We start from the raw sequence: 13623 nt of genomic DNA, 5'->3' as shown, positions 1-13623 counted from the left end.
CCGGCTCCTTTCACGTGTCTTTAATAGAAAGAGCTCAGCGCGCCGCCGCCAGCAGCCCCCGCGTACAAAAGCTGGGTGGAGGAATCGCGTATTGCATAGCCCTGAGAGCGCGAGCGGCGCCCCGCTGCCGGCCGCCCTGCCAGGGAGTCGCCTCGTACAAAACAAAACCGTCTCTGCATAAAACTCTCTCCGTACAGAATAAATACTCCTAGCTCCCGACATCCCTCTGCCCCACGGCCCCCACGCCCGCTGCCTGGTGCTCGCTCCCAGGTAAGGCGTGGGTTGGGAAGGCGCTTGGGGCCGTGGTGCAGGGCATGCCCAGCATGGGGTGCCCCCGCTGCGGGGTGCCCAGGTGCAGGATGCTCCCTTGTGGGATGGTCCTGGGGTGCCAGATGTGCAGGGATGCCCCGATTCCGGGCACCCCAGTGCACGATGCCCCCAGCACCATACACCCGGGTGCGGGATGTTCATGGTGCAGAAATGCCCCAAATGCGGGCACCCCACTGCGCCATGCCCCCAGCACCGGACGCTCCCACTTGAGCCTCACGCCAGCCCCACGGGCCCTGCTCAGAAGCTGGACTCGGGCACGGCCGCGTGGCGCAGCGATGCCGTGCGCTCCCGGCCCCGCAGCACCGTGCCCCGCGCACCCGGGGGGCCGGGTGGGGGCTGTGGGGGGCCCCCCGCGCCCCTGCCCAGCGAGGCCGAGCGCCGCAGCAGGCGGAAGGGGTGCAGGGGGAGGCTGGCCGAGCTCTGCGAGCGCCTGATGGGCGGCTCGGGGCTCTGCGGGCTGCTGCAGAGCGCGGCCCCCCCTGCTTTGCCCTCTTGCCGCCCCCGGGGGGGTCTCTGCTCCTGCTCCCCGCTCCCGGGGGGGCTCTTGCTTTTGGGGTGCAGGCGCGGGGTCACCTCGGCACCGGCACTCCGAGCTCGGCGCAGTGTTGGGGTGCAGAGGGGCAGCTCGGGTTTTTTGGGGGTGCCGGCTGCCTCACCCAGCGAGGGGCTCCGGGCCTGGGGGGCAGCGTGGGGGCTGCCATCCTCACCCACCCCCGCTGGGAGGACGGCGCGGTGGGGGCGGCGGGGCCAGTGCCCCGGCTCCAGGTGCACCAGCAGCTCCCCTGGGGCACCCGGTGCCCGCGGCCGGGAGGTGAAGGACCAGCGCAGGGGCATGGGCCTGGGGGGGCCATCGCGGCGGGCGGGGGGCAGCTTCACGCTGAGGCTGCGGCTCTGGACGCCGCGCACCGAGGGCCTCGCCTCGAAGCCGCCTGAAGGAAAGGAGCAGGAGGTCGAAGCAGCCGCCCCAGGGGGCTGGGGGTGCTGCAGGTGCTGCGGGTGCTGCTCACCTTTCTCCTGGGCGGTGCTGGTGTCCGGGGTGCTGGGCGGGGAGGGACGGGGGGCAGGGGGCTGTGACCTGGCGCTGTCCCGCTTGCTGCCGCCCAGCCGGGCCACCCAGTGATGGGACAGGGGCGAGCTGGTGGGGCCTGCGGGGAGCGGGGGGGCTGCGAGCGGTGCCGGGGCCGGGCTCCGTGCAGAGGCTGCGCAGTGCCGGCCCCAGCACCGGTCCCGTCCGCAGCCCTGGGAGGGCTCAGCACCCCTGGGAGCGGGACGAGAGCTGCTCGTGGGGCTGCAGCAATGTGGGAGCTGCAAAGAGCTGCGTGTGCATGTGTGGGTGTGCACACGTGTGGGCTAAGTGTGAACACGCCGTGCTGTCTGCGCTGTGCAGCTGCAGACTCAAGCACGTGTGCAGTGTGTGCAATCACCCAGGCGCACGCAAGCGTGCACAGCTGGCTGTGGTGTGTCTGCACAACGCGCTGCATGCACGTGTGTGCACTTAGCTGTGCTGCGTGCGCCTGCGGCACTGTCCACGCATGGGGACACGTCCCCGGGTGCACGCATGCGCACACCATACCGTGCACACACACGCGTCCAGGTGCTGCACACACACGTGTCTGGCTGGGCTGTGCCCAGGTGCTCTGTTTGCACTGGGCCATGCCCGCGTGCATGCCCCCGAGGCTCCCAGGCACCGTCGGGCCGGTGGCAGCGTGCAGGTGGCGGTGAGGTGCCACCGCTGGGGCGGTTCCGCTCACCTCTGGCGGCGCTGCTGGCCGACCAGGCGGGGATGGCGTCGCGGCGCTGGTAGAAGAGGATGTAGGCGCTGCGGGTGCTCACCTCGTCCTCCTGCACCGCCTCCACCGTGCTGTCGTTGTAGCTGTACCACCGCCCGTCCAGGGAGTTGCAGCAGTATGCTGGGGCAGGGGTGAGGGAGGGCACGAGGGGGAAGGGACCCCCCCCCGGGCCGCCCCTCGCCCAGTACAGCGGGGACGGGAGCCCCATCGTGCTGCGGGGTGGTGCTGACAGCGTGGGCAGCCCGGCCCCTGCAGGCGCTGCTCTGGGACACAGCCCCACGACCCCAGCCCATGTTCCCTGCCCGTTGTGCATGCCCCCCACCCCGTGTCCTGCCCCACAGCATATCCCCTGCAGTGCCCCCCAACCCCGCGCCATACAAACCCCATCACACGTGCCCCGGAGGTGCCAGCCAAGCCTCGTTGCACACCCCTGCAGTGCCCTCCAAACCCCACGTCCTGCCCCACTGCACATCCCCCTCCAGCATGTCCCAACCCCGTGCCCCATCTCCTTGCTACGTACCCCAAACCCAGGCTGTACCCCAAAGCACGGCCCCTGCAGCGTGCCCCAAGCCCCACTGCACATCCCCTGCAGTGCCCCCAAGCCCCACGCCCTGTCCCATTGCCCACCCCCCCGGGGTGCCCCCCAGCCCCACGCGCTGCCCCGCAGCGCACCCCGTTGCCGTGCCCCGTCCCGCCCCGCACTCACCGGTGTAGTGGCCGCCCTGCATGCTGCCGTGGTGGTTGCAGACGGCGTACAGGTCGTAGAGGGAGGCGCGGGGGCGGCTCTCGGGCAGGTGCCGGGGTGCCCAGCGGCCCCCCCCCGGGGCCAGGTGCGGGGCCATGTCCAGCCCCCGCAGGGGGAAGCGCACCAGGGTGGTGAGTTTGTGCCTGTGCTCGGCCACCTGCCGGAACCGCTTCAGGTGGATGATGAGGATGTCGGGCAGCGTCCAGAGGCTCAGCTTCACCGTGCCCTGCTGCGGCACTTGGCAGTGCGGGCAGCGCCAGGCGTCGTCCGGGGCCAGCTGGGGACACCGCGCGCTGTGGGCACCCCGAAACGAGCCCGGCAGCTCCAGCAGCCTCCCCCCGGCACCGTGGTGCTCGCGGGGGGCTTTCGGGGTGCCCCCTACCTGCTCCTCCTTGGTGTAGAGCTGGAAGCACTCATCCAGCGTGCAGCTGTGCTGCTGCTGGTGCGCCTGCTGCTGCAGCCGCACGCTCTCGGCATCCTGCACGGCCTCCTCCTGGAGGCTGCCGAAGAGGCTGCGGGGCGGGGGAGGCCGGGGGGGGCTCAGGGAAGGGCGCCCCACGCTGCCCCCGCTCCCCACGCGGGACTCACCGCTCCTTGGTGGCCACGTCCCACTCGGCCGTCAGCTGCACGTGGGGGGGGCCGCCCGCGCCGCTCAGCCGCAGCGCCCTGCGGGGCAGCGTCAGCCCCGCGAGCCCCCGGCCCCTCTCCGTGCCTCAGTTTCCCTCCCGGAGGGGCCGGGGGCAGCGGCACCCCCCTCCCCATGGGGACGGCCGCGTCCCCCCCTCACCTGTCGACGGCGGGGTGGCAGAGCGGCCGGGCGTCCTGCGGGGACAGGTAGGTGCCGGGTGCTGCGTCCCCGGCCACACGGAGCCGGAACAGGGTCCCTGCGCCCTGCACAGCACAGTGGGGTTCAGCGGGGTCTCGGCCGCACCAGGAGTGAGACCACCCCCGGCCAAGCGCCCACCCCAGGCTGGACGCAGGCACTGATCCTCGTTTGCATTGGGAATTTAATTCTGGGTCCCGAGGGGCTTCCGATCCTGCTCCCGCGCCCGCAGTGGGGACACCCATGGGGACAGGGTCCCACCCATGGGGGCTGCCCGCTCCCAGCCCTGGGGACAGCGCGGGGACCCCCGGATGGTGGCACCCAGGTGCCAAGGAACGGGTGACGCCGCGGCCCCGTCCCCAGGCAGGGGGCATGCGGGGGGGGTCTCACCTGCGCCCCGCTCCTCATCAGGTGCCGCAGCGGGGCGAGGAGGCTGCGCTGCAGCTGCGCCCACGACGCGCCCCGCTCCTGCCACAGCACCAGGGGGGGCCCGAACCTGGGGACGGAGGGGACGGGGCTGGGGCAGGGCTGGGGGCACCGGCGGGGACGCCCCCGGGGATGGGGTACGGGGGGGGGCGCGGTGCCGGTACCTGGCTTGGCGGGGGCCGGTGCCCGCGGCGTGGCACAGGAGCAGCAGGAGCATGGGGGGGGCCGGGGGGCGGCCTGCGGGACGGGGACAGGGGGACGGGGACAGGGGGCACAATCACAGCACAGGGGGCACGGCGTAGCCCAATCACAGCGCAGCGCACCCACCTCCCGCCAATCACAGCAGAGGGGATCCCCGCCTCCCACCAATTGTAATGGGGGGTGAAGTCTCCACCAATCACAGCACAGCACACACCTGCCCCCACCAATCATAGCACGAGGGACACGGCTCCCACCTATCACTGGGAGGGGGAAGGAGGGTGCCACCAATCACAGCAGGGCAGGCACCTGCTTCCACCAATCATGAAATTGGGGGGGGGGGGGGGGTGTTATCTCCCACCAGTCAGAGCATGGGGCTGTTATCTCCCACCAATCCCAGCCCAGGGGCTGTTATCTTCCACCAATCAGAGCACGGGGCTGTTATCTCCCACCAATCCCAGCCCAGGGGCTGTTATCTCCCACCAATCCCAGCACGGGGCTGTTATCTCCCACCAACCCCAGCCCAGGGCTGTTATCTCCCACCAATCCCAGCACGGGGCTGTTATTTCCCACCAATCCCAGCCCAGGGGCTGTTATCTTCCACCAATCAGAGCACGGGGCTGTTATCTCCCACCAATCCCAGCCCAGGGGCTGTTATCTCCCACCAATCCCAGCACGGGGCTGTTATCTCCCACCAATCCCAGCCCAGGGCTGTTATCTCCCACCAACCCCAGCCCAGGGCTGTTATCTCCCACCAATCCCAGCACGGGGCTGTTATTTCCCACCAATCCCAGCCCAGGGGCTGTTATCTTCCACCAATCCCAGCATGGGGCTGTTATCTCCCACCAATCCCAGCCCAGGGCTGTTATCTCCCACCAACCCCAGCCCAGGGCTGTTATCTTCCACCAATCAGAGCACGGGGCTGTTATCTCCCACCAATCCCAGCCCAGGGGCTGTTATCTCCCACCAATCCCAGCCCAGGGGCTGTTACCTCCCACCAATCAGAGCACGGGGCTGTTATCTCCCACCAATCCCAGCCCAGGGCTGTTATCTCCCACCAACCCCAGCAGCACCCCGGTACCTGCGGGGGGCCCGGGGGGGCCCTGCAGCGCGTACAGGGCCGCCCCCTCCCCGGCCGTGCTCAGCTCCTCGGCGTCGCCCAGCGAGCGCAGGGAGCCCCGCGGGGACACCTCCGCCAGGATCACCTGCAGGACACCACGACGCTGGGGGGCCTGCCTGGGGGGGGATTTGGGGTGCCTCCGGTGCCGCCACCACCACCCCCGGTACCTGCTCAGGGGGCACGTCCCCCTCCCGCGCCACCATGGCGCGCAGCTCCGCCACCGTGCCCCGCAGCGGCACCGCCAGCCCCACGCGCACCGGGCGCCGGGCCTCGCGCTGCAGCACCAGCGTCACGTTGAGCGCCCTGCGGACGGCATCGTGGGGAGGGGGCGTCAGGGCAGGGGGCGCACCCTCAGCCAGCACCCACACCGCAAACCTTTTCCCCAAATTTTGCAAATCACTCCGTTTTGGGGGAGTGAGAGGGGGGCGCGGGGGGCTCACCTGGTCTGGCGCGTGGGGATGGGCAGCGAGACGCACAGGAAGGGGTCGAAGGTGTTGCTCTGCTTCAGGCAGTGCGGGCACGTCAGCGAGGACCTGCGGGGCACGGGCACGGCGCTGGCACGTCCCCGAGGGGCGCGGCGCGAAGCCATGCGGGGACGGGACGGCCCCACCGGGGCTGCGAGATGGAGGCGGGGGGCTTGCAACCCCCACGGTGCCTACCCAGAGCCACGCACAGCCCCGGCCGGCTGTTCACTCTGAAACCCATCGATGGCACCGCAGCGACTGTTGCTGCAGAACCTGGTGCTGGCCGCACAGCCCCAGCACAGCCTGGCTCAAATCAATATTTAATGCCAGCAGCCAGCACACCTCTCCTTCTCTCTCCTCTCCTTTTCTCTCCCCTTTCAATTTTTTCCCCCTCTCTTTTTTCCACACCTCCAGACGTGTCCCCTCGCTGCCCTCCTCCCCGAGCCCTCCCAGCCCAGCAGACCCGGGGGGGTCCCAGCCCATGGGTGTCCCCCCCTCCGGCAGTACTACACGGCTGCGGCGCTGCTCGGAGGGCAGGATGCGGCCCCCGCGGTGCCCGCTCACCTGTACTGCGCCTGGAAGTGGCTCTGCACGAAGCTCTGCGCGCGGGGCGCCGCGGCACCGCTGCTCTGCTCCGGGACGGGCTGCGGGGACAAGGGACAAGCGGGGTGAGCCCGGGGCACCACGGGAGCATGGGGAGCCAGGCACAGCTGCGGAGTCCCCACGGGCTCTGTGGTGTCCCCATGGGCTCTGTGGCATGGGGAGTGACCCCTGCCCAGCCCCATGGGCGTCTGCTGCGGGGGGATTTGGGGGCACATCCCCATGTGGACAGCACGGCCCAGATCCCCAGCCAGGAGCAGCCCCGGGGCAGGGAGGACCTGGGAGAGCCAAGGAGGCCGGACACGCAGACGGGGAGGCGAGATGCCCTGCAGGCGTTCCCCTGCTCTGCTCCTTATGGGACGTGGATGAAAATGCAACAACCGCTCGGCTTTTCAGGGCTTGGGCAGCTGAAAACCAGGGCTCAGCCCCCACCCCCGGCCCCTGTCCCTGCCCTGCCTCAGCCTCCAGTCCTGTGAAATGGGCGCCCTCAGGGTGCGCACAGCCAGCCGTGGGAAGGGGGAAAGCCGTGAGATGCTGCAGGAGGACTGGGCTGGTGTAGGGGCTGAAGAGTTTTTGGTACGGCCATGAGCAAGCCTGAAAACACACGAGGTATTTGGACAGGCTGTGGCTTTTCTTGGTGCCATCTGCTGGCACCAGGTCCCGCTGAGCCTGACGTGTCCTCACGGCCTGCCTGGGGCCATCTGCCGTGTCAGAGGGGGACCTGACTCACTCTGAGCAGTGCCCGTGCCCCCTCTGATTCCCCCAAATTGCCCCAAATTCCCCAGAGGGTTCCTCCTCCTCCTCCAGCCCTCCGATCAGCAAACCCTTTGGACCCCTGGTGCTGCTCAGGCGGATGCAGCACCCGTTTCAGTCCCGCTGGTGAGCTGTCACCAGCGGCTTCTGCCTGTCCCCAGGGCGCAGGGAACACACCAGGGCTGTGCCACCTCAGCCCCAGATCAGTGTCCCCAGGCCCGGTGTCCGCGCTCTCCATCCATCCCACAGCGTCCCCACCCCGTGTCACCCCGCGTGACACCAGCAGCGGGTTTCGGGGTGGGGGACGCGAGTGCTGATTTCTCGAGCTGTGCTCCCAGCTCCCGCCCAGCCGCCTGGGGAGCTGCTGTCTGATGGCAAAAAGCACGTTTCAGCTTTTCTTCCTGTTTAATAGGTTCTGAAAGCAGGAGGGAAAGCACAAAGTGCCCCCCACAGGCACCACTTTGGAGCCAAAGTGTCACCGAGATGGCTCCCGGCAGCGATCTGCTGCACCCACGGGTGCTGCAGGGACCCAGGGCAGGCGCTGGGCTCCACGGGGACCCCACAACGGTGGGGGGACACCCAGGAGGAGGGCGCTGCCCATGGGATGCAAGGGGCGGGCAGCAGCGGGTTCAGCTTCTGAGAGCCACTGCTGCAAAAAGGATGCTGGGGGGCACAGAGGGCCCTGTCCCGAAGCCAAACGGCCACCGCCGGTGTCACACCAGGTGCTGGCACCTCGCTAGGGGTGGGGACATTGAGAGCGCAGACAGACAGAGGGAGGCTTAATTGTGGGCGCTGTGCCGGTGCTGCCCGGCTTGGCTGGATGCTGCAAGGCTGCGCCCCCCGGCTCAGCGGGGTCCCAGGGAGAATTGGGGTGCTCCCTCCCCCCAGGGGACACCCACCTCGGCGGTGGTGCAGGGCCCCTGTGCGGGCAAGGCGGCGCCCAGGTCCTCGTGCATGCGGTCCAGCAGCCAGAGCAGGAACTCGAGGGCGTCGTGCTGCGCGTTGCCGCGGAACTGCGCGCCGTGCTTGGACACGATGCTCTGCAAGGCACGGCGCTGAGCCCCGGGACACACGTCCCAGAGCTAACCGACACCCCGGCACCAGGCTCTGATCCCATCCCAGTCCCAGCCCGCGGTAATTAAGCCCATAACGAACAGGTGCCTGCTGTCCTGGGGCTGCAGGGCTGTCACAGCAGCTCTGGGCCGGCCGGGGAGCATCTCCCAGCAGCTCGTTGCAGGACGACTTTTGGGCACCAGGAGCCGCTGACGCCCCAGCAGGCAGCAGGGATGCTCCTGGGGTCGGGGCTGCCACCAGAGACCCCCCCAACCTGGCCAAGCCCCCCTTACCCCATCAGCAGCAGCCCATTGCCAGCCCGGTGCCACCCCGTGCCTCAGTTTCCCCAGCCGGGTGATGCTGGCGGTGCCACCCCGGGGCGTGCTCAGCCCAACACCGCCCGGTGCCGCGCGGGCAGACCCCGGCACCCAGCACCCTCCAACTGGCTGGCACATCCCGATAACGAAGGCTTCCCTAATTAAGCAGTTCATGAGCTAACAGCCCCGCAGAGGCTCTAACAACCTCGAGGCCCCCAAGCCTGTCCCCTGCAGTCTCCCCTTGCACAGCTCCAGCCCCTCACAACCGAGGCTCGGCCTTGGGGTCCCCCAGTTCCATGGCCACCAGCTGAATGCACTGCCCCGTGCCTCAGTTTCCCCTTCTTCTGAGCAGAGCAAATTCCCCCACCAGTGTGACCGGGGGGGGCGGGGGGGTTCAGCCAAGCTGGGTGCCCCCCAAGGTCCCCTCCAGCTTTGCCCAGCTCGGTCTCAGGGCCCAGCCCCTGACGCGCTGCCGGGATCGCAGCAAGCCCGACACCTCGAGCACAGATCGCTGGGGACACGCAGCGCCAGTCGGGTGCCACTGTCACCAAACCCAGCTCTGCCACCGAGCCAGCCACGGAGCGCACCGGGCGCCGTGCACAGGCGTAGTGCCCAAACCCCACATGGGCACAGCCCCGGCACCGCGGTGCCAAGTCACCGCCGAGGCTGAGCCCTCGTGGGGCTCTGCAGCCGCCTGGGCACCCGCCCTGCTGCCACGTTGCCACAGGGGAGCTTGGCGTAAGGGCAGAATAAAGAAAATGCCGGGGTGAATGCGCCCAGCAGGCAGCAGACACCCAGCGGGAGGGAGCCCCAGGCTCAGCCCGAAGTCGCCTCATCCCTCGCGCTCCGTGCGTGGCCCCACGCGTGGCTGCGAGCGGGGCTCAGCGCCGCCGTGTCGGTGCCCGCCGGAGCCGGTGAGCGGCCGTGGGGTGACGGGGCCGCGATGGGGCCGGGATGGGGCCGTCGGGGCCGTACCTTGAACTCGGCGGAGAGCCGCGGGCTGTAGTCGAGGGTCCAGAGGGCGCGGACCAGGGCCGCCAGCCGCTGCGTGACCTCGGCACGGGCTCCGCGGGCGCGGTAGCGGCCGAGGGCGAGGAACTCGGCGAGCGGGGCGGTGTTGCTGAGGCACTGCACCACGGCGTTCATGAAGCACGTGTTGCCGTGGTTCCGCAGCCCCTGCGCGCCCGGCGGCCGTGCCACGCTCCCCACCGCCGCCCCCACCCTGCTCCCCACCTCCATCCCCATCCCGGGCCCGGTCCCCGTCCCGGGCCCGCCGATCCCTGCCCCGATCCCGGGGCCCGCCGCCCCCCGGCCCCCCCGCCCCCGAAGCCCCCCTCGTCGTCCTCGGGCGCCCCCCGCCGCGCCCCGCGCCCCCCCGCCAGGCGCCCCCAGGCGCGCAGCAGCCGCCCCGCCAGGCCGCCCAGCGAGCGCAGGGTCCCCCGGGACCCCCGGCACCCCCGGGCCCCCCCGGGCCGCCGCCGGCCCCCCCGCCGCCGCCCCCACCCCCCGCCCCGCCACCGCCCCCCGGGGCCGCCCCACGCCGCGCTCATGGCCCCGGGGGGCGGCGGCGGCGGCCCGGTGCCGGTGCCGGTGCCGGTCCCGGTGCCGGTGCCGGTGCCGGTGCCGGTGCCGTCGGGGCGCGCATGGCCCCGGGCGGGCGCTGGGCGCCGGTGCGGAGCCGGCGGGGCCGGGGAGGGCGGTTTTGTGTGCGAGGGCGGCTCCTCCCCCGGCCGGGCTGGCTCCGGGAGAAGGGGAAGAGAAAGGAGGAGGAGAGGAGGAGGAGGAAGAGGAGGAGGAGGAGGAGCCGCGGTGGCGGTGGAAGCGGCCGAGCCCCGGTTGCCCCGTCCCGTGCCCGCTTCGGGCCCCCGGGGGCCACAGGGGGGCTGCGACCTCCCCCGGGGAGCCGAGGCTGGAGGCCGGCCGGGGGGGCACAGGGGGCAGCGGGCACCGGCCCCGGCCTCGGGTACAATCCGTCGGGGCCCGGTGGTGCCCAGCAGCCGGAGGGAGCATCAGCAGCGGCAGCGCCTCTCTGCAAAGGTCACGGTCTGCAGGGCGAAGCCCCGGGGCTCCCCGGCACCAAGCCAGGAGCTGGAAACGGGGAGCATTCACGGGAGGATGCGGGGATTCCTCCAAAGCCGGGTTGTGCTTCGCGTGCTGCGGGAAGAGCGGGCTTCGTCAACCCCGGGAGCTCCCGGGGGGCTGCTAACAAAAGCACGTGTCGGTCTGCCCAGGGACGGGGGCACCAGGCCGGCAGCATCGCCCCTGAGCACCGCACGGCAGCGAGGGCTGAGCCTGGTCGGGCATCCTGCTGGGCTGGGGGCACCCGGGAACCCGAGCCTGGGTGCTGCTGAAAGCACGGGAGGGCAACGGGGAGAAGTGAGGGTGCTGGGACGTGGAGGCAGGAGCCGGGGAGCCCGGCCAGGAACGTGGTCGTCAGGTGTGGCTGCTGCGAGCGGTGGGAATTAGAAAGGCAAACCTGCTGGGCACATGGGAGAGAACAGAAAAGGGAGACAGTGAAACAGCCCTGAACCAAAAAACAACAACCAAGCCTGCCCAAATTAGACAGCGACATGTGCCAGGCCGTGGAAGTGGCTGTGCTGGGGTCCCAGCAAGCTGCGGCACGGGGCACGGCGCTGGTGGCACCGCCTGCCCCTGCTGCCAGCCCTCCGCAGGTAGCGCCGGCCTCTCCCGGCTGGGAGCGAGCGATTCCCACGGCGCGGCGAGGGCCAGGAATGCTCGCTATGTTAATCTGCCTCTCAGTAATATCCTGCTCGCAACCTGCACTCTTCACACGATTCTGGACCCCGTGCCTTCCCATTCAGCTCAAATCAAATATTTATTGGCGCTGCAGCACGCAGGCAGCGCTGGGTTGTGTAAGTGCCTTTTCTCTAAACGCCTTTTTCGGGAGCCCCCGACTTTCTCACACTTCTGCCGTGCAAGCTGACATTTTGCACACACCAGGCTCAGACGTGGAGCAAACGTGGGGTGGGGAAAACCTAAACATCAGCTACAAAGAGAGTGGGAAAATACCCGCCTGCTGTTCTGAAAAAAATCCGTGCTGCTATGGCATGGGCTGCCCCGGTGCCGCGGACACCAGGCGGCATAAAACCAGAGGGAGGTTCCTGTGGCAGGAGGGTGGCAGAAACGTGCCCTGCGGGCGGGCAGAGTCTGTGCAGGGCGGCACCGGGGTGTCGGGGGGGGTGCGGGAACAAAAACCTCAGCCCCGAGCTGAGCTGAGTCCAGCCTAGCAGAAATCCATTCCGATGCTGCCAAATCACAGCAAAAAGAAAAAGAAGAAAAAAAGAGTCTTCACGCTCGCTGGGTTTTGCCCCAGGACAATGTTTTCTTTATCGAAGCCTCCCTGCTCTCTCGGCACGGGCCAGGAACATCTGCGGGGCGGGCTGGGAGCCTGCTTTCGCAGGGGGGCTCTGGAGATGGTAAGTGCTTTCTGGGTGCAAGCGAGGACAACCGAAGCCTGCGTCCGTTTTTAAGATTCTGTGCTCCCGAGGAAAGCCATAATGCCGGTCCCACATCGTTACGGGGGGGGCCACCCGCTAATGGTGACATCCGACTTCGCGGCTTAAGGCAGAACGGGAAAGCTTCCTCCTGCAGGAGACGCCTCCTCGTTCGGCCTCCTCGCTCTGATTAAATTATAGATAGCAAACTAAGTTATTTAGCAGCCACATGAAAGATGCATGGGTCCTGCCTTTTTGGGGAGCGGAGGCGCAGCAGCGAGGCAGGTAAATGCCGCCAGTCCGGGGAGCTGGCAGCCGACGAATGCGCTCCTGCAGCGTGGAACACGGAAGGTCAGCCGGCAACTTCGTGCTGCCCCTGAGCTGCTCTAACTCACACACGTCGTTCGCAATTCAGCTTTGTTTGTCATGAACATGTGCGGTCCCTGGCTGCTGCTCTGAGTGGGTGTCTTTGGGCTGTTTTCACCCGTTGTCCCCTGTGAACGTGGAGGCTGAGATCCCTGCAGCAGGCACTGAAGCTGGGGGTACAGGAGGAGCGGTGAGCCCCGTTACAGTAGCCACAAGCCAGGGATTCGGGTGAGAACCAGCCTCCGGCCACAGGCACTCACATCCCTCCGGATTCTCCGGGGTGAACAAAATCAGCGTGCAGAGCCCTGCACGTCCATCCCCATGTTTCATAACCTGGAAACTCCGTTTTTGCAGGGGGCTGGGAAAGCCCTGGCTTTTTGGGGACAGGATGATTTGGGGTGAGGAGCAGCGCTCCGTCACGCTCCGGCTGTGTGCGATAGGCAGGTCAGAGCACACCCAGCCGCTCCTTCTGGGCTGCGTTAGCCTAAGGACCCGCTTGGCAGCCTACAGAGTGCTTTTGGAGTAAAGCAGTGACTTTGCCCTGCAGTCTCCATCAGTCCCTGCGCACAGCAGGGGGTGTGGAACTGGACGATCTTCCAACCCAAACCATTCCATGCTCCTGTCACCCTCCGGTTCTGTGTCTGCGCTGTGACTTCTCTTGGCCGGGTCTGTGCCAGCTGAACCCCCTGGGGACTTGCTGCCCGCCTGCTGCAGGGACACAGAGCAGCCTGGGGCTGGGCTCCCCCGCTCTGAGCACCGGGGGATTCACCTCCACGCCAGCAGACACCCCGAGGCGCTGAGCGATGCGCAAATCAACAAACGCTGTGAAGTTAGTTCAATGCTAGCGTGTTAAAAAAACTTACTGAAAGGCTTTTGTGCCAGGGCAGAGCAAGGCAACAGCAACGTGAGCCCTTCTGCAGGGCTGCAAGCCAGCACACCACGGAGAAGTCCTCCACGGAGGGGGGAATGGCAGCCTGGGGGCCAAATTCCTGATGGCAAGGAGCTCCCATCACAGCACTATGCTGTGAGTTAATGCCACACAGCCAGATACCCGGCTCTCCCTTCCTTTGGCTCCATGCCATAAAGCCCACGATCAGTTTCACCCAAAGAGCTACCTGCTCCTGGAGCAAGCAGCAGGCATCACACAACTCTCACTTTTTTTTTTTTTCTCCCTATTAAAAAA

At 68.3% G+C, this 13623-nt stretch overlaps 1 protein-coding gene across 3 annotated transcripts; it reads right to left on the bottom strand.

The window, feature by feature from the left end:
* Nucleotides 1–4: 4 nt before the first annotated feature.
* On the bottom strand, nt 5–9894 carry USP43 (ubiquitin specific peptidase 43). 3 transcript variants are annotated; one of them, XM_066980020.1, is made up of 15 exons: nt 9595–9894; nt 8149–8289; nt 6461–6540; nt 5873–5965; nt 5600–5735; nt 5394–5517; nt 4279–4351; nt 4079–4184; nt 3653–3756; nt 3454–3531; nt 3248–3377; nt 2827–3158; nt 2164–2240; nt 1338–1475; nt 5–1259 (listed from the first exon to the last, which is right to left on the bottom strand). In XM_066980020.1, exons 1-15 carry the CDS (start codon nt 9862–9864, stop codon nt 568–570), a joined length of 2574 nt encoding a protein of 857 aa, XP_066836121.1. In that variant the 5' UTR covers nt 9865–9894; the 3' UTR covers nt 5–567. The 3 variants fall into 3 exon arrangements, with proteins under 3 accessions (XP_066836121.1, XP_066836120.1, XP_066836119.1); XM_066980019.1 differs by having other exon boundaries at nt 2082–2203; XM_066980018.1 differs by having other exon boundaries at nt 2082–2240; nt 2827–3142.
* Nucleotides 9895–13623: the final 3729 nt, after the last annotated feature.

Source organism: Anser cygnoides, chromosome 19 (assembly GCF_040182565.1).
Source record: "Anser cygnoides isolate HZ-2024a breed goose chromosome 19, Taihu_goose_T2T_genome, whole genome shotgun sequence".
Lineage (NCBI taxonomy): Eukaryota > Metazoa > Chordata > Aves > Anseriformes > Anatidae > Anser > Anser cygnoides.
Note: the sequence above shows the minus strand (reverse complement) of the source record. Positions and strands in the feature narration are given on the sequence as shown.

Bases quoted from the DNA above. Each gene is read 5' to 3' on its own strand.
- USP43 (XM_066980018.1), bottom strand. From the start codon at position 9,864: ATGGGGATGGAGGTGGGGAGCAGGGTGGGGGCGGCGGTGGGGAGCGTG. The intron at 8,290-9,594 runs GTACGGCCCCGA...CGTGCCTTGCAG, and splicing joins GGCTCTCCGCCGAGTTCAAG to AGCATCGTGTCCAAGCACGG. The intron at 3,143-3,247 runs GTAGGGGGCACC...CGGTGTCCCCAG, and splicing joins TCTACACCAAGGAGGAGCAG to CTGGCCCCGGACGACGCCTG.